Source organism: Sinohyriopsis cumingii, chromosome 11 (assembly GCF_028554795.1).
Source record: "Sinohyriopsis cumingii isolate HCF-2022 chromosome 11, ASM2855479v2, whole genome shotgun sequence".
Lineage (NCBI taxonomy): Eukaryota > Metazoa > Mollusca > Bivalvia > Unionida > Unionidae > Sinohyriopsis > Sinohyriopsis cumingii.
This window is the reverse complement of record NC_142971.1, coordinates 31,374,577-31,394,013: the sequence shown is the minus strand read 5'-3', so window position 1 is coordinate 31,394,013 and position 19,437 is coordinate 31,374,577. Positions and strand designations below refer to the sequence as shown.

Sequence of the window (19,437 nt, the reverse complement as noted above, 5' to 3'; positions counted from 1 at the left end):
AATGTGGCCAGTAGGATACTTCTGTAGAACTTATTCCAGTGCTTTTGACTGTATGTTATGAAATTAGTTGATAATATACTATGCCACACACAGTGCATTTTCATCTGTGTATGATGTTACAGGAGCATTACTTGCCTATTATTGAAAAGACTATTCCAGGATGCATTCTGTTAGAGTTGGACAAACTCTTTGAGTGCTTTTTTGTTTAAATGCTTTTCTGTGTCTTGTAGTGCTGGCCATATTTGATGGTGGATCAGCTTCATTTATTAGCTTATCTTTACCAATTAGAGGTAAGCTGTTGTATTACTTCAGTATCTGCATAAATAAAAATATTTAGGCATGTGCAACAATCACTGAATGTCAGCAATTCTCTGACCACTCCAGTGGCCTAGTGGTTACAGCGTCCACCTCAGATGTAGGAGGTCGTGAGTTTGATCCCCGGCTGAGTCATACCAAAGACTTACAAAAATGGTACTAACAGCTGCCTCATTTGGCGCTCAGCATTAAGAGGTTAGTGTTAGGACTGGTCGGCCTGGTGTCAGGATAATGTGTGTGGGTGGGACATCATGTTACATGTCTTCGGCATGATGCCTCAGTGCTAGACATCACTATAAACTGCCACACTGCAGACGTCGTAGCAATATGACTTAAAGCTATGTTAAAAATCCAAATCACACACACAACAATTCTCCCTTCCTTCCTCGTTCTACAGTTTGCGGTTTGGAATGGGTGTCACAGCACCAAACCTTGGGGAGGGAGCTAACTTTGTACATATATGTATATTATTGGTCAAGTTTTATTATTTAATTGTCGTTTTTTGCACCCTATTTACATATATTGTTATGCCTAGAATAATGAAACTTGGTCACTGTGACCAGTATTTTGTGGTTCACTGACTTTGGTTGAATTTCAGTTTTAAGTTCATCTCTTCAGTTTGATTCATGTCAGAATCCTCAGATTAGATGATTGTATGTATCTCTTTCAATCGTACCACCAAAGAATGTCACTGTGATCTTCATTTCTCAGTTTACCTGTGTAAGTTTTGTGTTTAGCTCATGACCAAATAGGCTTTTTGCAACTATATATATATATATATATATATATATATATATATATATATATATATATATATATATATATATATATATATATATATATATATATATATGTAGAGAGAGAGAGAGAGAAATCAAACCTTTAATAAGTGGTCACCTGTTCACAAATTTAAATGTCCTGTATTTAATGGTTCCCCACCCCCCAGTCAGGTGGAAGCTGTTTTTCTAACCAACAATGTTTCTGCTTGCCTTAAGCAGTCACTAGGATGTATCCACATTGACCATTCAGTCTATTCAAAACTGAATTTTTGCTTCCTGAGGAAGTCATTGTTTACATAAAGGAATATCATGTGAAGTGAAGTGCAAACATTTCTCATTTTGCTTATACTCCTAAATCCAGTTATGTTGATAGTAACTCAGAAGTGTAAATATATCAAATTTGAAAGCAAGGCAGTTTTTATCATTAGGGTAGAGGGTCAAAGCCAATTGTTGTTTGATATTGGCGAGTTGAGTAACTGAACAAACTAAGATCGGTGTATAGTTTTAAGCTAGGGATGATTTCATTTATAGGATTAAAGTGAGCAGGATATAATAATCTAGTGTGGAACATAAATTTGGGAGAGATGTATATCCATACTTATGATTTTGTTGTACAGTACATATAAACAGTAAAGATAATGTAATATTAATTAATGATAATGACATTCATCGCATGGTATTTCATCAAAAACCAATTTTAAAATGTGAACCTGTGTAGAGTTTTGTTGAGTTTAATTATAGTGGCGTGAGCACAATTGTGCATGAGGGTTTATATAATTCCAATTATTATGAATGGACCAAAGTTTCACCAGAGACGTTTGTTATTTGTAATGTTGCACCTAAATGAAAATGGTGCCAATCTGACATCCACTATGGCCACCATAGCAGTCATCCTCAAAATCTTATCACTACTGCTTCTAAATGAAAAGTCGTATCGACCTGGAGTTTTTATTCCAAGACTTTTATGGTGTCTAGTTGATCATAAATGAAAATGATTGTGATCCGACTTCCATCTTGAATGTCATCTCATCATTACTCTTCATGACTGGATGACATGGGGTTTTCACCAAAAACTTATGATGAATAGTTGGTTTGAAATTAAGATAGCTCCAATCATACATTGTGTGGCCACAGTTTTGGCCATCCAGAAAATCATTTGACGACTTTGGAATATCAGACATTGTTTTAACAATCAGCAGTTATAAGGAAGAATGGTATTATCTTGGATTCCAGGAAATTCTTTTCAGCAAGTGGAATATTAGCTCATTTCAGGGACTGTTTTGAAAATAGGTTGTGTAAAGGATTTTCCACAATTAAAAATGGTGGCCATATTTGATGACAGATCAGCATCATATGTACTAGCTTGAAAGAACTTGATGCAAGATTGCTTTCTTATAATTTAGTCAAAATCTGAAGGACAGTTTTTGAGATGTAGTCATTTGAGGGTTTTGTTGTTAGTACTGTCAACCATATTTGATGATGAATCTGCACAATTTATACAAACTTTAAAACTGTACATGTTAAAATGTAAAAATTTGGTTGCATAGTATTCGAGGTAATTTGTTTCAGGCTAATATTTCAACTTAGTAACAGCTGCCATATTTAATGGTCAGTTGACACCATTAATACAGAGTTTCAAGCCCATTGTAGTAAAATGCTTTATGTCAGATCTGGTCAAATTCTGTTGAATAGTTTCAGAGAAGAAATTATTTAGATGAGTTTCAATTTTCAGTAACAGCAGTCACATTTGATGGTAGATTGGCACCATTTGCACAGACTTTAAAGCCCTGAAGACCAGGATGTTTTCTGTCATATTTGGTCAAATACTGTTGAGCAGTATTTTTGAAGCTGTAATTTAAACATTTTTCTATCCAAGTAGCTGTAGCCATATTTGATGGCAGATCATCATTATTTGTAATGACGTGAAATGGAAGTATGCAAAAATGCTTTCTCTCCAAATTCATCAGATTCTAAGTAGTGGTGTTTTATTAGAAGTCCAATTGTTAATAATGGCGTCCATAATCATGGTGCTCACCTTCACTTCTTTGGGGCCATTGCTTATTTTCATGCATTCACAACTTCATTTTATGTCAGTACTTAAATATACTCAACTATTATGCCCATATACTTCATACCCACTTTCTGCGGTGCATGTGTGGAGTATTGGCTGCTGTTTTTCATATCAAAGCAATCCTCAAGATTAGACTTGTCAAGTTTTAGTTATCACTATCCTATATACCTTGCATCAGCCCCTTACGGCCCCACATATCAGGTGCCTAACATTCTTCATAACCTTATGAACTATAGGTGAATTCAGAGCTTGGCTGAAGCATTGTGCTGTGACAAGATTTGCCATTGTTATGCCAAAGATTATTTTATAAGTACAATAAACTTTTAATTGAATTTATATCCTGTATGTTGTTTAAAGGTGGCCATAATTGATGGCAGATCAGCAGTTTTTGTACCAACTTGAAAAACCTCACGTGGATGCTTTCTGTAAATTTGAGTCAAAGTCTGGTAGCAATGTTTGAGAAGGTTTTCTTATTTTAGTAATGACAGCCATATTTGATGGCAAAGTGGCACCATATGTATTTATGCCAGGATGCTTTTTGTCATGTTTGGTTGAAATTGGTCCAGTAGTTTTGGAGAAAGAATTAAAAAATAGCAAAGGTTGATGGGCATATGCAGGGCTATACCATAGAAGCCAAGTAAGCTGAAAATGAAATTTGTATTCTAACTTTGAATTATATGCACTTTGTATTCTAACTTTGAATTATATGCACAAGATCAGATGATCCATGAATTTACCTGAACATTTTTCACAGATCCAGAGGATAAATTTTACTGAGAATAATTGATCACGTTTATATGCAACAAGATATATTCAAACCCAACCAGGAGCATTTTTGATTTTTTAAAATATTGATTCTTATCACAAAATACCATTTGCTTTGTTTGCAAAGAAAGAAATACAAAAATAAAGATAGACTGCAGTATTGTTTAAACCATTGTAACCTATTGTCATTTTTTTTTTCTTTCTTCATTTTTACATTTATATTTTGAAAGTTATGATCAGATTTGATACACATTGGAAGAGATGGGCTGATCGTCAGTTATTATTCAGGGTCATTTAGAGTGATTTTCTAGGAACTTGAGGCAAATATTTTTCCTTCTTTCATAAACTAGACATAGTATCGTTTTTTTAAGTAAAAGTAACCAGAATCATATAGCACTGCCTTTATTGTGATTATATTTTGTCCTCATTTTTCAGCCTAGCTCTCGAGCCAGTGGTGGGAGTCAGGAGGAGGGAGAACCACAGATGACATGTCCCAAGTGTGGACTGCCCTGTCCTGACCTTGACACATTGCAGATCCATGTCCTTGAATGTTTAGAATGAATGGGACAACAATCAGTACATTCGTGATTCATGGGGCAATTATAGACTTTGTATCTCAAGTGCAGGCTGTCCTGTACTAACTTGGGCTCACTACAGATTCACACTCTAGAAAGTCCATGCAAATATAGTGGGCTTGAAATAACTGGGACACCATTACAGTATATAATGCATACCAGTGGAAGGGGATCAGTTATTCCTTGTTTGTTAAGAATTTTATCATAATTATTTATTCACATCAGATATTTGTTTAAGTTTCTTAGTTCAAATAATCAATATTGTTTTGTATTTTAATTATTCTCTGACGGGTTTCAATTCACAGTCGATTCTAATGTTCTAAGCTATTCTTCAATTCCGACTTGTCTTCATTTAGTTGCACATCAATAAACTTCTTGTGCCTGTTAAAGACATTTTGACAGTAATGGGATACCCGATTGAATAAATTTGCTCTATATTTATATCACTGTAACTTAGATTTCTTTTGCTATCTGCACCTTTATCATTTACTAAAGTGCTTGTAAATCCTTCTGACAACCGACAGCTTCAGGGCTTGCTGTTTCTTGATGAAGAAATTTGGAAGCATTTGAAAACTGCTTTGAAAGTAATCATGTTTAAATTCAGAATTGATGAGCCACAAAAATAAACCAAAGGCCTGAAAATATCCTTTTATTTTAAAGATTTAGCCATTTCTAAAACAGTAGTCATACTAGCAACATGCTGGTATGATTTAGATGATAATTTTACATACAGAGTTGTGAATGTAAATCTTTCTCCACCATATCTGTGGATAGTGCTTGTTAGTAAGCCAGTCATGGATGTTAATTATTTGGAAAAGGATAGTATTTCCACTTGCAGACATTTTTGTTTCAAGTAGTAATGTACTTTGACCTCTTATGTACACTAAAGAATTATGTATTGTGAAATCTCAACTCCGGATTGGCACATTTGACATCAAAACTAAACTTTCAAATGCAGCAGTCATAACACACTGTCAGCAGGACAAAATACTACAACATTGTTCCAGAATACAGTGTGGTTCCTTGTCTCATTACATAGCTGTGCATCTTGTGGCATTCATTTCTGTCTATATGTAATTTTATGTTTTAAACACAAAGGCATACTTAATGAAGTTCAGGTGTGCTGTCCCTTGTATATTAGTATTGGGTAGGTAGGTAAGCTCTTTGAACTCAGAATTTCTTTTCTTCTCCTGCATGATTTAAACATTAAACATTCAGCATTGGCAATTATAAGGGAAAAAAATTCTGTCATCATAGAAAAAATCAGTAACAGCAGTTTTGATTAGTTAGCCCACTGTGAAAACTTGCTTGTCAACAGTAGTGTATTTTTTGGCTCAAACAGAAGTGTAGTTATTTATTGGGTAGCAATATATGTATTATTTTTAACCACCTGAAAAGAGGACAAAAAATGTCTTTATATTTTCATAAAATGATGAATAAGAGCAATTGCTGATCAAGCAGTTTTTTTTTATTGTGCTACATATATCTGTGATAATTATAAAGACCATAAATTTTGATGACAATTGATAATCAGAATTGATGATGCAATTGAATTGTGTCCCACTAATTAATACCCATTTTCAGAACATTACTTAGTTGTGTTATATATATTGAGATGTAATAGATTTAGGCTGTGATTTAACTGTTGTATTGGACTTGATGTAAATATCCCGTAAGCAACAGTGGTTTCTGTGTAAATACTGTGAAAAATTATGGTTTGCTATTTCTTGATTCTTTTTTGTGCGATCAGTATCATATGTTAGAGAACATTAAGGTAGATTACTTCTTCTGTAACTATTATTAGAATTATTATCATAATTATAATTATCTTGAAACCATTAGAAAGGACAAACTGTTATGTAATGTTAGTTATCTGTGGTGCAATGAATGAATTAGCAAATATGTCAAATGAAAAACAAATGTTACCAACTCCTTTTATTTTTTACAATTTACCACTTAAGTCCTCTGAGTGAAAATGACCAAGTGGAGCTAGTAGTTTTTTAATATGTGCACATAAGAAGTAAGGCCAGTCTGTATACTCTAATAACCCAAGTTACACCCATCAATCATATACCAAAGTAGAGGGAATTAAAAGTTCTTTTAATAATATCCAAGAGACACTAGATCAGTTTTAAATAGCCAATACAACCAGTGAGAAAATCATGGGAATTCTATTTCTTTAAGAATCTAACCCTATTCGAAATACATAAGTGTAGAGCACCACCTAAAGGACAGTCATATCAGCATGGGGTTTTCACTTGAAGAATTCTTGTGAGGTCTGGATAAATGGTCCTAAATGAAATTCATGTTGAAATGAGATTGTGGCAGCAATCTGGAAAATCTTAATTTTTCAGAACAGAACAGATGGTCATATTTACGTGGGATTTTCACAAAAAGACCTTTATGACAACTAAATGGTCCCAATTTAAAATGGTGCCCCTTGGACATCTAATATGGCTGCCATGCGGCCATCTTGAAAATCTCATCAGTACTCGTTCATGAATGAATGATCATATTGACATGCTGCTTTCACTAAATGACTTCTTATACTGTCTAGTTGGTTCTGAATGATAATTGGTACTAATCATACATCCAGTATTGTTGCCACAGTGGTCATCCTGAAATCATGTTATTGCTACTCATCCTGAGTAGATGGTCATGTCAACATGGTGCTATCAGACGGCCATGATAGCCATCTTGAAGATCTTGTTACAGCTACTTGTTACAGACATGGTCCGTCTCACTTGTGTGGGTGTGAGTCTCGGGCACGGCCAATGTGGGTACGTGAGAAAGCTTGCCAGTAGCTTCTCGTGGGGCGGTGGTTCTTTCCAGGGTTTTCCCGGGTTCTTCCTCCACCATTTATACTGGCCACCATGTATAGCCCATCATGTGCGGAGAAATGGCGTTAAACCCTATAACAACAATGACATAAGGTATTCACTAGAAGACATATCTTGGTTCTAAACAAAACTTGTCCTGGTTATTTGCAGCCATCTTGAAAATCTTATTTTTAAGTACTACTTTTGAAGGAATGGCCATATAAAATAATGTTTTCACTTAAACTCTTATCACTACATGTAGCTCATCCTCAAAGAAAATGATGCCAATGTAACTTCCTAAATTTCACAAAAGCTAATTCTTCTGAATACCAACAATATATAGTTATTTGCTTAGTAAAATCATGCTGATATAACCTTCAAAATAGCCGCCATCCTGAAAATTATTTTATGACTACTTCTCCAGGAAAGATGGTCATACCAGTATGGAGTTTTCACTGAAATACTGTATACACCATAGTGGCCATCTTGAAAATCGTCTTGTCACTACTTAAGCTGGAATGGTGACCTTGATATGGTGTTATCACTAATACACATCTTGTAATAATTAATTGGTTCTGAATAAAAATGGCACATATCTGATCATCAGCATATCCACATTTGAAAAGGAGTTTGAAAACCAGACCTAATTCTAGTTTTATGATATGATGCTGATATGTGTCAAATTCTAATAACATAATGCAGTCATTTCCTTAAAAAAAAAAAATAAGGGTAAAACATTACCATTCTGGGGAATATTTTTATGCTTTTGGATAGATATTACCACAAAACTAGCAAATGAATATAATGTGGCATTTCTGTTAAAGCCTAGATGTGATGTTTTAAATATTTTACTGTGGATGTTAAAAATATAAATCAAAATTTTAAAAATTTTACATATAAATGTTACAAATCTTTGTACTGTATTTAATCATCTGAATTTTTTGATAGGTCAAAACAAAAGTACTACCTCTACTGGTACCATATATACTCGCTTTAAGTGGAGTCCAACTGTAAACAAAATAGACCCCGATCTTCCATCACATAATGCACCTACATATCAGGGTCTCTGTTGTTTTACTAATTACTCCAAAACTGCATAAAACTAGACCTGATGGCACATTGTGCAGTTTGCAGTTGGACTCAACTTATAAGCAAGTACACAAGGTATTATATTACCTATCCATTCATTTATTATGCAGACTTTGAGAATGTAATTTGTTTAGTATTCATATGATGTCGTAAGTACATCATTTTTGTTGGACCCTGGGTTGCTGAGTGGTCTAAGGTGCTCACCATTAAAGGTCACTTGCATCTCATCTTAGTTTGCATGGGTTCAAGTCTCAGCTTGGCCAATCTGTTCTTCCTGGAGTTTTCCCAGGTTTTTTCTCCGTTTAATATACTGGCCACCATGTATAGCCTATTATGTGCTGAAAAATGTGCTAAACCCACAAAACACAAAACCAACCCATAGTTTTGCATTTCATGGGTAAGACCAAGCGATGAGGACAAATTATGGATAATTCAGATAAATACATTCTCTCATAGCAGAAAATTTACATATCATTATATATGACTTTTCACATATTAACTACCCAGTGTAATATCTGTACTTATGTTTACAAAATATTAAATGAAATTTAAATATATATATTTTAAAGTTCACTTTTCAAGGGGTCCAAATGGTCTAAAATGCTTGCCTTTATAGATCACTGCCATCTCACCTCTGTCCGTGTGTGAGAGAGACTCTAATCTCGGGCTCAGCCAAAGTGGGGATGTGAGAAAGTTTGTTAGTAGCTTCCTGTGAGTCAGTGGTTCTTACCAGGGTTTTCCTGGCTTCTTCCTCCACCAGTTATACTGGCTGCCATATATAGCCAAGCCAATCATGGTGTTAAACTTGCAACAGTTTCCAATTAGCTGAAGACGGAGTTATGAATACTAGCATACACAACAAAGTACAGAAACAAAGATACAAGTATTATTAATAGATATGTGAAAGCTATCCCTAGAGGAAAACACTAAAGATTAAATTTAAAATGACTAGCTTACAGTAGCTCAATATTTGTTTTCACACTAGCACTAGAACTGCTCCGGTAGCCTAGTGGTTAGAGCATCTGCCCTGGATGCGGGATGTCATGGGTTCAAACTGCGTCGGATACATACCAAAGACTTCTAAAAAAAAATGGTACTAACAGCTGCCTCACCAGGTCATCAGCATTAAGAGATCTGTGTTAGGACTGGTCGGCCTGGTGTCAGGATAATGTGACTGGTTGGGACATCATGCTACATGTCTGCAGCATGATGCCCCAGTGTTAGACATCATTTTAACCTGCCACACTGTAGATATCATAGCGATATGACTGGAAAACCTTTATGCTTCTTTCATGAAATGTGACTGAAATTTCTTTTCATTTGGTAATTACAGAAACTATCTAAAGCAGACAGCTAATCAAAATGGCTGCTCCCATGTACTTGAAAAATGAGCCTGAACTTGCCCAAAGTACACTAAATTCAGCAGTTATTAAAACAGAGAAATGTATACAACCCAAATTGTACCCATCACCAAAATAAAGGGTATTCAAAGTTACTTTAACAAGATATTTTTAATTCCAGATAACTTGAATAGCCAGAGAGGAAAACTTGGTAAATTATTTTAAAAAAACAACAAAATCTAACCTTTACAAGGAATCGAATGCAAAGCAAGATTGAAATCATCATTTAAAATACAAAAGGTTTCTTTGATTATACTTAGCTGATCATAATACATTAAGACTACATCACTGCCTCATAAATACAGTCCTGCATAGCTAAAATACCAGGTCTGACACATCTCGTCTCATTTTATTGACACAGTAAGTCATCTACCTGCCAAAGTGGTCTCAAAACCCACCAACTGTCAGTTACTAATGGAGCAGATATTCATGATCCAGGGATATAGCAGCAAGAAGGGCTTGGCAGGTTGTGCCCATATTATGATCAGGCAAGTATTATGAAACAAATGTTATCCAATCACAATATGTTAGAAAAACAGATACGGTGAGGCTGTTGATACATATCCTTACCTGTTGTGTGGGATATGGGCTTAGGTTAGCATGTTTATATATGGATGCAGTTTAAAGAAAAATAAGTACTCGTGCAAATCAGACGAGTACAAGTGGTGGTCACATGTTTGTATGATATGCTATAGGCAACATGTCATTGAAGTAGGTGGGTTCGAGTCCAGGATTTGGCCAATGTGGGTATGTGAGAAAGCTTGCCAGTAGCTTCTCGTAGGTCGGTGGTTCTTCCTAGGGATTTCCCGGGTTCTTCCTTAACTATTAATACTGGCCGCCATACATAGCCTATCATGTGCTGAAAAATGGCGTTAAACCCCACAACAACAAAAACAATCACTAAAGTAGGAGTGTTACTTGTGAGACTTTTCGTTAATTATTTTGTCAGATAGAGAAACAATCACTAAATAGGAGTGTTACTTGTGAGACTTTTCGTTAATTATTTTGTCAGATAGAGATATTAAATAAAACCATAACTAAAGAATATACAGCTGTTTCAGTTTTTACCATCAGCTGCAACCACTTGTGAAAGAGCATTGGAATAGATGCAAATGAAGATGAATATGGAGAAGGTACATGGCGAGTTGGAAACATCACTGGTAAAATAATAGCAATTGGTATCTTTTCCACACAATGTCTTGCTTATCCTTAGAAAGATACAAGAAACAATATGGTTATCTTAATGAATAATATTTTATATGAAACCAGGTTTTCTGTACATATGGTTTTGAAATGTTATATCCAAGGCGATTCAACAGGTATACAAACACCATAAAAGCAAGTAAAGGACAGAGTTTAATTTTTTAAAAATTAGCACATTATAAGACACAACTTAATGACTAATAAAATGAATGAAAGTTGCTGTTCAATCTATTTGTGCTTTCGAACTGTACATTACTGAACTATTGGTTTTAAATAGCATGTCATAAGCTGCATGGAGACATGATTATATATATTGACAAGATTGTATATATAGACTTCCATGTAAAGGAAGAACATATTTACTGCACTGAAATAATAGCTGAGAATATGAATGCTAGTATACCCTTTAGTTTGATTATGCATTATGCACACAGCTGTGACTAGTACATTATCAACATATACAAGCACTAGGCATACAGATGCATCTATTATATTATCATCATATACATGCACTATGCACACAGCTGCATCTATTTTATTACACCATATACATGCACTATGCATACAGCTGTAGCTATTATCAACATATACATGCACTATGCACACAGCTGCATCTATTTTATTACACCATATACATGCACTATGCATACAGCTGTAGCTATTATCAACATATACATGCACTATGCACACAGCTGCAGCTATTTTATTGCACCATATACATGCACTATGCATACAGCTGTAGCTATTATCAACATATACATGCACTATGCATCTATTTTATTACACCATATACATACACTATGCATACTGCCATAGCTATTATCATCTACATGCACTACGCACACAGCTGCAACTATATTATCACCATATACATACCCTATGCATACAGCTGTAGCTATATTACACCATATACATGTACTATGCACACACATGCATTATATATATATATGTGTGTGTGTGTGTGTGTGTGTGTGTGTGTGTTTATGTGTGTGTCGAGTTCAGCTGCAGGGTCTTTGTTGTTTGTTCTACTAATTACTACAAACAAACTTCTTCAGAGGGGGTTTGCTTGATATAAACCAGAAAGCAGGTACATCTTGTTTCTGGATGGAAACGATTTGCATTTGATTCAGCTGTAACAGTGAAAGCAGGTAGCTGATTCATGATGTTTCATGCTTGAGGTGAATTATCAGGATTAGTTGGTGGAGTCCCTTACTTCAGTAAGAGGTTGGAATCTGAGGAGTAAGGGGAAAGATATGTTTAGTGAAAATCTTCAGCATAGGAAAAAAGGTACCGACTACCCATATGTGGTGGACTTGAATCTGGATTTGTCCTTGATACCATCTGAGAAAATCCACAACAGGAGTCAGAAGAGTCTGGTTACTAGAACCTTTCTTACATTTTCATGTAATAGACAATTGAGGTGATGCAAAAAACATATGCCCCTTTCCCAGAGAACATTACCAGCTGATGCAGTGATCAAATGGCATTCATTATGGTCTGTATTTGTTGGGGGATTGGTTGGTTGGGTTTATATAGATGATCACTCCTAAAGGGGCCAAAACTCAATCACTTGGAGTGGAAAATGAGGCCAGCTGTACTGGCACCCAAGTAATTATGCTATCTGGTTGTTGATCCTTCACTAGAATGCTCATTGTGAACTTGAGATCCATTGCTGAAATGGTATTAAACTCATATAATCCTGAGCATTGATCATTGGATCTGATGGATAGAGTTTTGGCCAACACTGAGAATAACTATGACATGCAGGGGTCTTGTAAACTGGCTATGCAGTGTGAGAGGGTTCGCAGCCACACCATGATATAAAGCTACTTCCAAGCTAAGGTATGACTCTTCAAGTGGAGTGGGTAACCATCATGGTAATCCCCAAGGGACGTTCTAATGATAAACAAACTCAACACTAACGGGGGCTTTGGACCCCATACCTGAAAGTACTGGCTGAGAGAGCTAGGATCTTGAAAACCATGGGGTAAGATCCCAGTGGGGCTGTGTTGTTAAGTTTGTACTCTGCATGAACAGAGTGCATATTCTAGAAAGACCTAATGGTCGGTGTGGACAGGGTGTCTCCCATTTCCCACTGCACACCTTGGAGGTATTATACAGTGGCATCTTGTTGTTCTGTGACAAGGTTGCTGTGAAGAGGAGCTGGTTTGAAACCTGGTTCATGACCCAGATCATAATATTAGAAAGAAAAATGATAGAAACATACATTCCAAATTTGATTAAAATCTTATCAGAAACATGACCTCTAGAGTAACAAACCAATTTTGACAGATGGTCAATGGATGCTGGGCATTATCACAAGCTTATTTGGACATAATGGAAGGGTCTGGTAAATATTCTTCTGCAGTTGTCCTTAAAAAAATATAACCTTGTTGAACCAAAACTTGATATAGCACATCCATACTATGTATAGATGGGCAATGATTATCATAAACTATGTGCACTGTGAAGCAAAACAAAGAAAAACATATCACTGGGATTCACAAGACTGAATGAAGTGGAGCAAAACTTTGCTTGAACTACCCGACTTCACCTTGTTTTATTGCATGGGATGCAGTCATTCTCTTCTTGGCCAAACCAAGGAATCTGCATGTACTAACAAAACAATGAAGTATAACTAATTCAGTCCGACAGCCTGTTTGGGACCTTCATTGTTCATATTGACCACATGTAGCTTTATTTGCCAAGATGACTGGTTTACAATGGGACTAATTAACCAACTTAGGAAGCAGTGTGTGTGTCATTTGGATTCTTAATGTAGCTTTAACAATTTTTCAGTCACATCTCTACGATGTTATTGTTGTGGGGCTTAACGCCATTTTTCAGCACACAATAGGCTATACATGGCGGCCAGTATTAATGGTGGAGGAAGAACCCGGGGAAACCCCGGAAAGAACCACTGACCCATGAGAAGCTACTGGCAAGCTTTCTCACATACCCACATTGGCTGAATCTGAGACTCGAACCGGCGCAGACAGAGGTGAGATGGCAGTGATCCGTAACGGAGAGCACTTTAGACCACTCGGCCACTCGGGGCCCCCACTCTCTCTACGATGTCTGCAGTGTGACAGTTTATAGTGATGTCTAGCACTGGGGCATCATGCCGCAGACATGTAGGATGATGTCCCACCCAGTCACATTATCCTGACACCAGGCTGACCAGTCCTAACACTAACCTCTTAATGCTGAGCATCAAGCAAGGTAGCTGTTAGTACCATTTTTGTAAGTCTTTGGTATGACTCAGCCAGGGATTGAACCCATGACCTCCCACATCTGAGGCAGACGCTCTAACCACTAGGCCACCAGAACGATAACAGTGCTTATGATGAAATTCCACATATATTTGCTTGCAAATCCAACATGTGCCATCAGATCTTTATCATTGCAGTTTGTTCAGAGTAATCAGTATGACAAACAATATAGATCTTGATCTGCCAATGCATTTTGCGATGGTGGATCAGGTTCTATGTTGTTTGCAACTTGATTCAACTTGTACACAAGGATATACAGTAGACAGCTTGTGAAATAAAAACAATTTAAAAAACTGGCCCTGGATATTGAAGCATACCATCTCTGCATCATCACAGGAGTTGAACATATTGTCAACAACAAAACAACCAACAAAAAATTCTTTTATAGACAAAATGCCAAACTCTTGTGGTACCATCTGACTGAATAATGCAATTTTAAGTATGATGGGAATTTAGGGCATTTTCCTAAATAGCATTAATGTAATGCCCTCAAGTATCCAAATGTTGCCAACAAGTTGGTTCGGTTCTTTTTGTCTGTGTCTTGTTTGAATAGTGCTACAAAATGAAGCACTTCTGAATATTTTGGACAGTGATAAAACCAAGAAATTCAACAATGTTTTGAATCAGTTTGATTTTGATTGGTACATAAAACTGCTGGTAAAACAGAGACTACACATGCAGTCCAGAGATACCTGCCAAGACTAATTAGTCATCATTATTGATGTTATTATTCTTGTAATGATTGTATTAATGTTTTTAATAGTTCTTTCTCTTATAGTTATGTTGTATATGCTTACAGATTGAGAAAATATGAAATTAATATCATTGTCATACAAAAATGTAATTGATAAAACAATATATTATTTATGTTTACTGGATTTATCTACTATCTGCCCTATACCTTACCATGTTCATATTCTTTCATTTCTGTCTCTGTCTTTAGATACCATAATGATACCGATTTACTGAAAATCTGCTCAGTATTCTGAGTAGCAAAAGTAAAACAATTTGACATTAGGGTTAAAATAATCAAGAACGACAGTGACATTGCCCAATTCTTCTTTTATTAATTTGTGTAGCCTGACACACACACAATCACACACACACACACACACACACACACACTTAATACGGAAGTCAAAAGATACTTTTAAGACTTGGAACTTTTTTTGGTCACTTGGTGTACATTGCACTTGAAATCATGATGTGGAGCAGACTGTGGACCCTGTCCTGCTTGTGTATTCAGCAATGATCTAACTGCCAGCAACGACATACCAACAATCTGCAACAATCATGATGATGGCGTACCATGTAGACCCTGTCCTGCTTGTGTATTCAGCAATGATCTAACTGCCAGCAACGACATACCAACAATCTGCAACAATCATGATGATGGTGTACCATGTAGACCCTGTCCTGCTTGTGTATTCAGCAATGATCTAACTGCCAGCAACGACATACCAACAATCTGCAACAATCATGATGATGGTGTACCATGTAGACCCTGTCCTGCTTGTGTATTCAGCAATGATCTAACTGCCAGCAACGACATACCAACAATCTGCAACAATCATGATGATGGCGTACCATGTAGACCCTGTCCTGCTTGTGTATTCAGCAAAGATCTAACTGCCAGCAACGACATACCAACAATCTGCAACAATCATGATGATGGTGTACCATGTAGACCCTGTCCTGCTTGTGTATTCAGCAATGATCTAACTGCCAGCAACGACATACCAACAATCTGCAACAATCATGATGATGGCGTACCATGTAGACCCTGTCCTGCTTGTGTATTCAGCAATGATCTAACTGCCAGCAACGACATACCAACAATCTGCAACAATCATGATGATGGCGTACCATGTAGACCCTGTCCTGCTTGTGTATTCAGCAATGATCTAACTGCCAGCAACGACATACCAACAATCTGCAACAATCATGATGATGGCGTACCATGTAGACCCTGTCCTGCTTGTGTATTCAGCAATGATCTAACTGCCAGCAACGACATACCAACAATCTGCAACAATCATGTAGACCTAGACCTGCTAATACAATTTTTAAAAAAAATTCGATTTGAAAGCAAATATGCGAATATTTATACTCATTCATTATCCTCATGCAAATGTAAAGCCAGGGATTAAATGTCCAGTTGCGCAGATGCAATTACAAACAAAATTTAAGTCCGGAGACAGTACAGTCAAACCCATCTTATGCAGCCATCTCTAGAAAGTGATCCAACAGGCATTTGATTACAGGTGTTTGTTTGAAAGAGGTGTATTAAAACAAAATCTGCATGCATGGAACTTTAAAAAGAGTCTCTGTTTAAGGTATGTGAGCTGACCACCAACACAGGGTTCAGTACGGATTATGCAGTTGTATTGCATAGACTAAAATTTACATGTTCACATCAATATAAAGTTTCATACAACCATAACATTTCTCACATGGAATGTGTCAAATTTCATGAGTTCAAAAAGTATGCAATAATTGTAACACAAGGCAAAGAAAGGATATTCCAGGCATCTAATTATGCTACAAGGTCATTTGATCATGCATTTTTTGTAGTTTATTGTGTAAAATATGTAATTTTTAATCACAACTTTTTACTCATTTCATATGAAATCGACAAAACTTGCTGAATCAGTGTTTCTTCAATAATACTTACTCAATCATAATACATTAGGAGAACATAAACTACTTTGCAAATCCAGCCATCTGTGAATGACATCAGTCACTAGGGAGCAGTTTGTCCCTAATTCTATTCTGGTCACTGCTGCCTTAATCTCATGAGCCAATGTACATAAAATTAGTCTGTCATGGACAAGCTAACACAGAATCCAATGGATCCAGAATGAGACAGCCTGAGCAGAAATATCATCACTTCTCTCTCGGAGTGATAAGATCATATCAGATCTCCCTATCCTGATTGGATCAATATTGTTCAGGATCCACTTCAACATCTTAACTGTGCCCTGGGGAATGAATCTGATAAGACTTGTTATGTTCATTAGTGCTTTCAAGACTGGACTAACTCAATTCTGTCTGTTTCATCTCAATATCTACTTTAGAAACTTCAAAACACAGCTGCTCGGATCATACTTAGAGTACCACGATCAGAGCACACCTCCCCGCTGCTCTATATCCTACACTGGCTATCTATTTGATCCAGAATCAAACACAAAATTTGTTCTCTGTGCTACGTTTCACTGGCGGACTCCAGTCCAACATACCTATCTGACCTCACCCATGTGTACACACCAGCAAGATACTTACGCTCCTCTTCTGACAATTGTATACTCATTATTCCCACTAAGAAAACAAAGTCATATGGACGTTCTTTTGCATACCAGGGCCCAGCAACTTGGAATGAATTGCCCACTGAACTTAGACACAAAGACACAGTGATCCCATTCAAGAGTGCTCTTAAAACTCACTTACTTCGACTGCAGGAACAAACTTAAAGATCTAATAATGTTCCCTACCTCAAATATTTACAGCATGTTTTTATGTTTTGTAATTTCATGGTGATTGTTTTCTGTAATAATATCATTACATATGTTGTTTTTTATGTTATAGGTGTTGTCTAATGTTGTAAAGCGCTTAGAACTTCTAAAGATTAGGCGCTATACAAAGTCCTCATTATTATTATTATTTCACTGATTTTTTTCTTGCTGAGATTATAGTGACTATAATGCAGGTCTTACATGAAAGAAGAATCTGCGAGGCTCTAGACAGTGGTCAAATGGTGCTTTATTCAGTCATGTGATAAAAATATAGGTTCCATTGCAGACAATGGGCTAAAAGCCTTGTGTTGTAATGAGGTGAAAATGGACAGAAGTTTGAAGAACTCTTTGTTTTGACCCATAACCTCCTTTCCAATGGTGACAGGTGTCTAAATTTTATGGCAGCCTTTGATTATGATTAGAACTAACTTTTCTTCTTGCTTTAATTGTCCTGCAAACTGCTTCTGTCTCTTTTCAGCTTTGCCAGAAGTTCCTTTTCCAGCATCATTTCATGGTAATCATGGTGGGCTTACAATCACTGTCCGGTTTTTTAAAGTCAAGATACACATGAAAATCTATAGAAACAGTGCCAATTATTGTTTGCAAATGAAAAAACAAATTTTGTAGAAATCTAATAAAAAAATTTTAAAAATTAACATCATGAAGAAAACAGAATTGAGCAAAAAGAAGCATTCTGGATAATGGTGTGAAACTGATTTGACATAAATTTCTGGAAAACAGAGAAAGGCCAAAACAAGTTTGTTCTGATTATTATAGCATGTTATATGCTGGAAATTGATCTTATGTCACAAATTACCAGAAAAGACTGGAAATACCCTCAAGTTATAAGCCAGAAACTGATATACACTACAAATTACCAGAGATGACTGAAACGGCCATAATTACTATAATATGGTTTCAACTTCTGCAATTTTTGGGGGTTTATTTTGGTGGGAAATTTCATGATTTTTATCTCTGGCATCATGATTCATAATCAGGCTCAGCAATTCAGGACATTCATGCCCAATTCAGGATGATGATCATCTCTGAAGACTGCACCATGAGAAGAAACTGAGTTAATATCACTTCTCTTTCAGTGACATCACATCCACACGTTGTTATAAATGGTTACAATGTATACATTTTCTTATGAGTTGCGGTTCCTCCAATTGTCTCATATTTGGTATGAACTAGATTTTTGCACATGTATATTCATTTTGAGGGATTAAAATAAAGCAAATATTTATGCATAAAGGATACAACAATTGTAAGCATTAAATTCATTTGTCTTCACACACCATTCAAGTGAAGATAGGTGAGAACAATCTATCTTTTTCAAACAAGTCCCTGTTAATAGCAGTGACCGATCAAAATATAGACCTTGATCAACAGGTAAGTTTATGTATATTAAAAATATAAACATGCTACTAAGTTCTGTGCTGTCTGAGAATGCTATTTATTTTATTAGTGCAAAACACCCTCTGATCACAAAGTGAACCAGCAGATTCATCAATGACAGAACTGTTATTTGACATGGTCAGTTTACTTTGTCATAAATCTTTTACAGCACACAACAGACTAAAACTTTTAATGATGCGGGCATTAGAAGTACATAACATATGACTTTGTTGATATAA

General features: G+C 36.1%; 1 protein-coding gene across 2 annotated transcripts in view; it reads left to right on the top strand.

Moving 5' to 3' along the window:
* Positions 1-11,236, top strand: part of LOC149787854 (uncharacterized) — a 136,402-nt gene extending 125,166 nt beyond the window's left edge. For both annotated transcript variants that reach the window (XM_089974078.1, XM_089974077.1), the window contains exon 13: positions 4,366-11,236. In XM_089974078.1, coding sequence (XP_089830204.1) covers positions 4,366-4,491 — 126 coding nt within the window. In that variant the 3' untranslated portion in view covers positions 4,492-11,236. The remainder of the gene's footprint in view (positions 1-4,365) is intronic.
* The last annotated feature ends 8,201 nt before the right edge of the window (positions 11,237-19,437 follow it).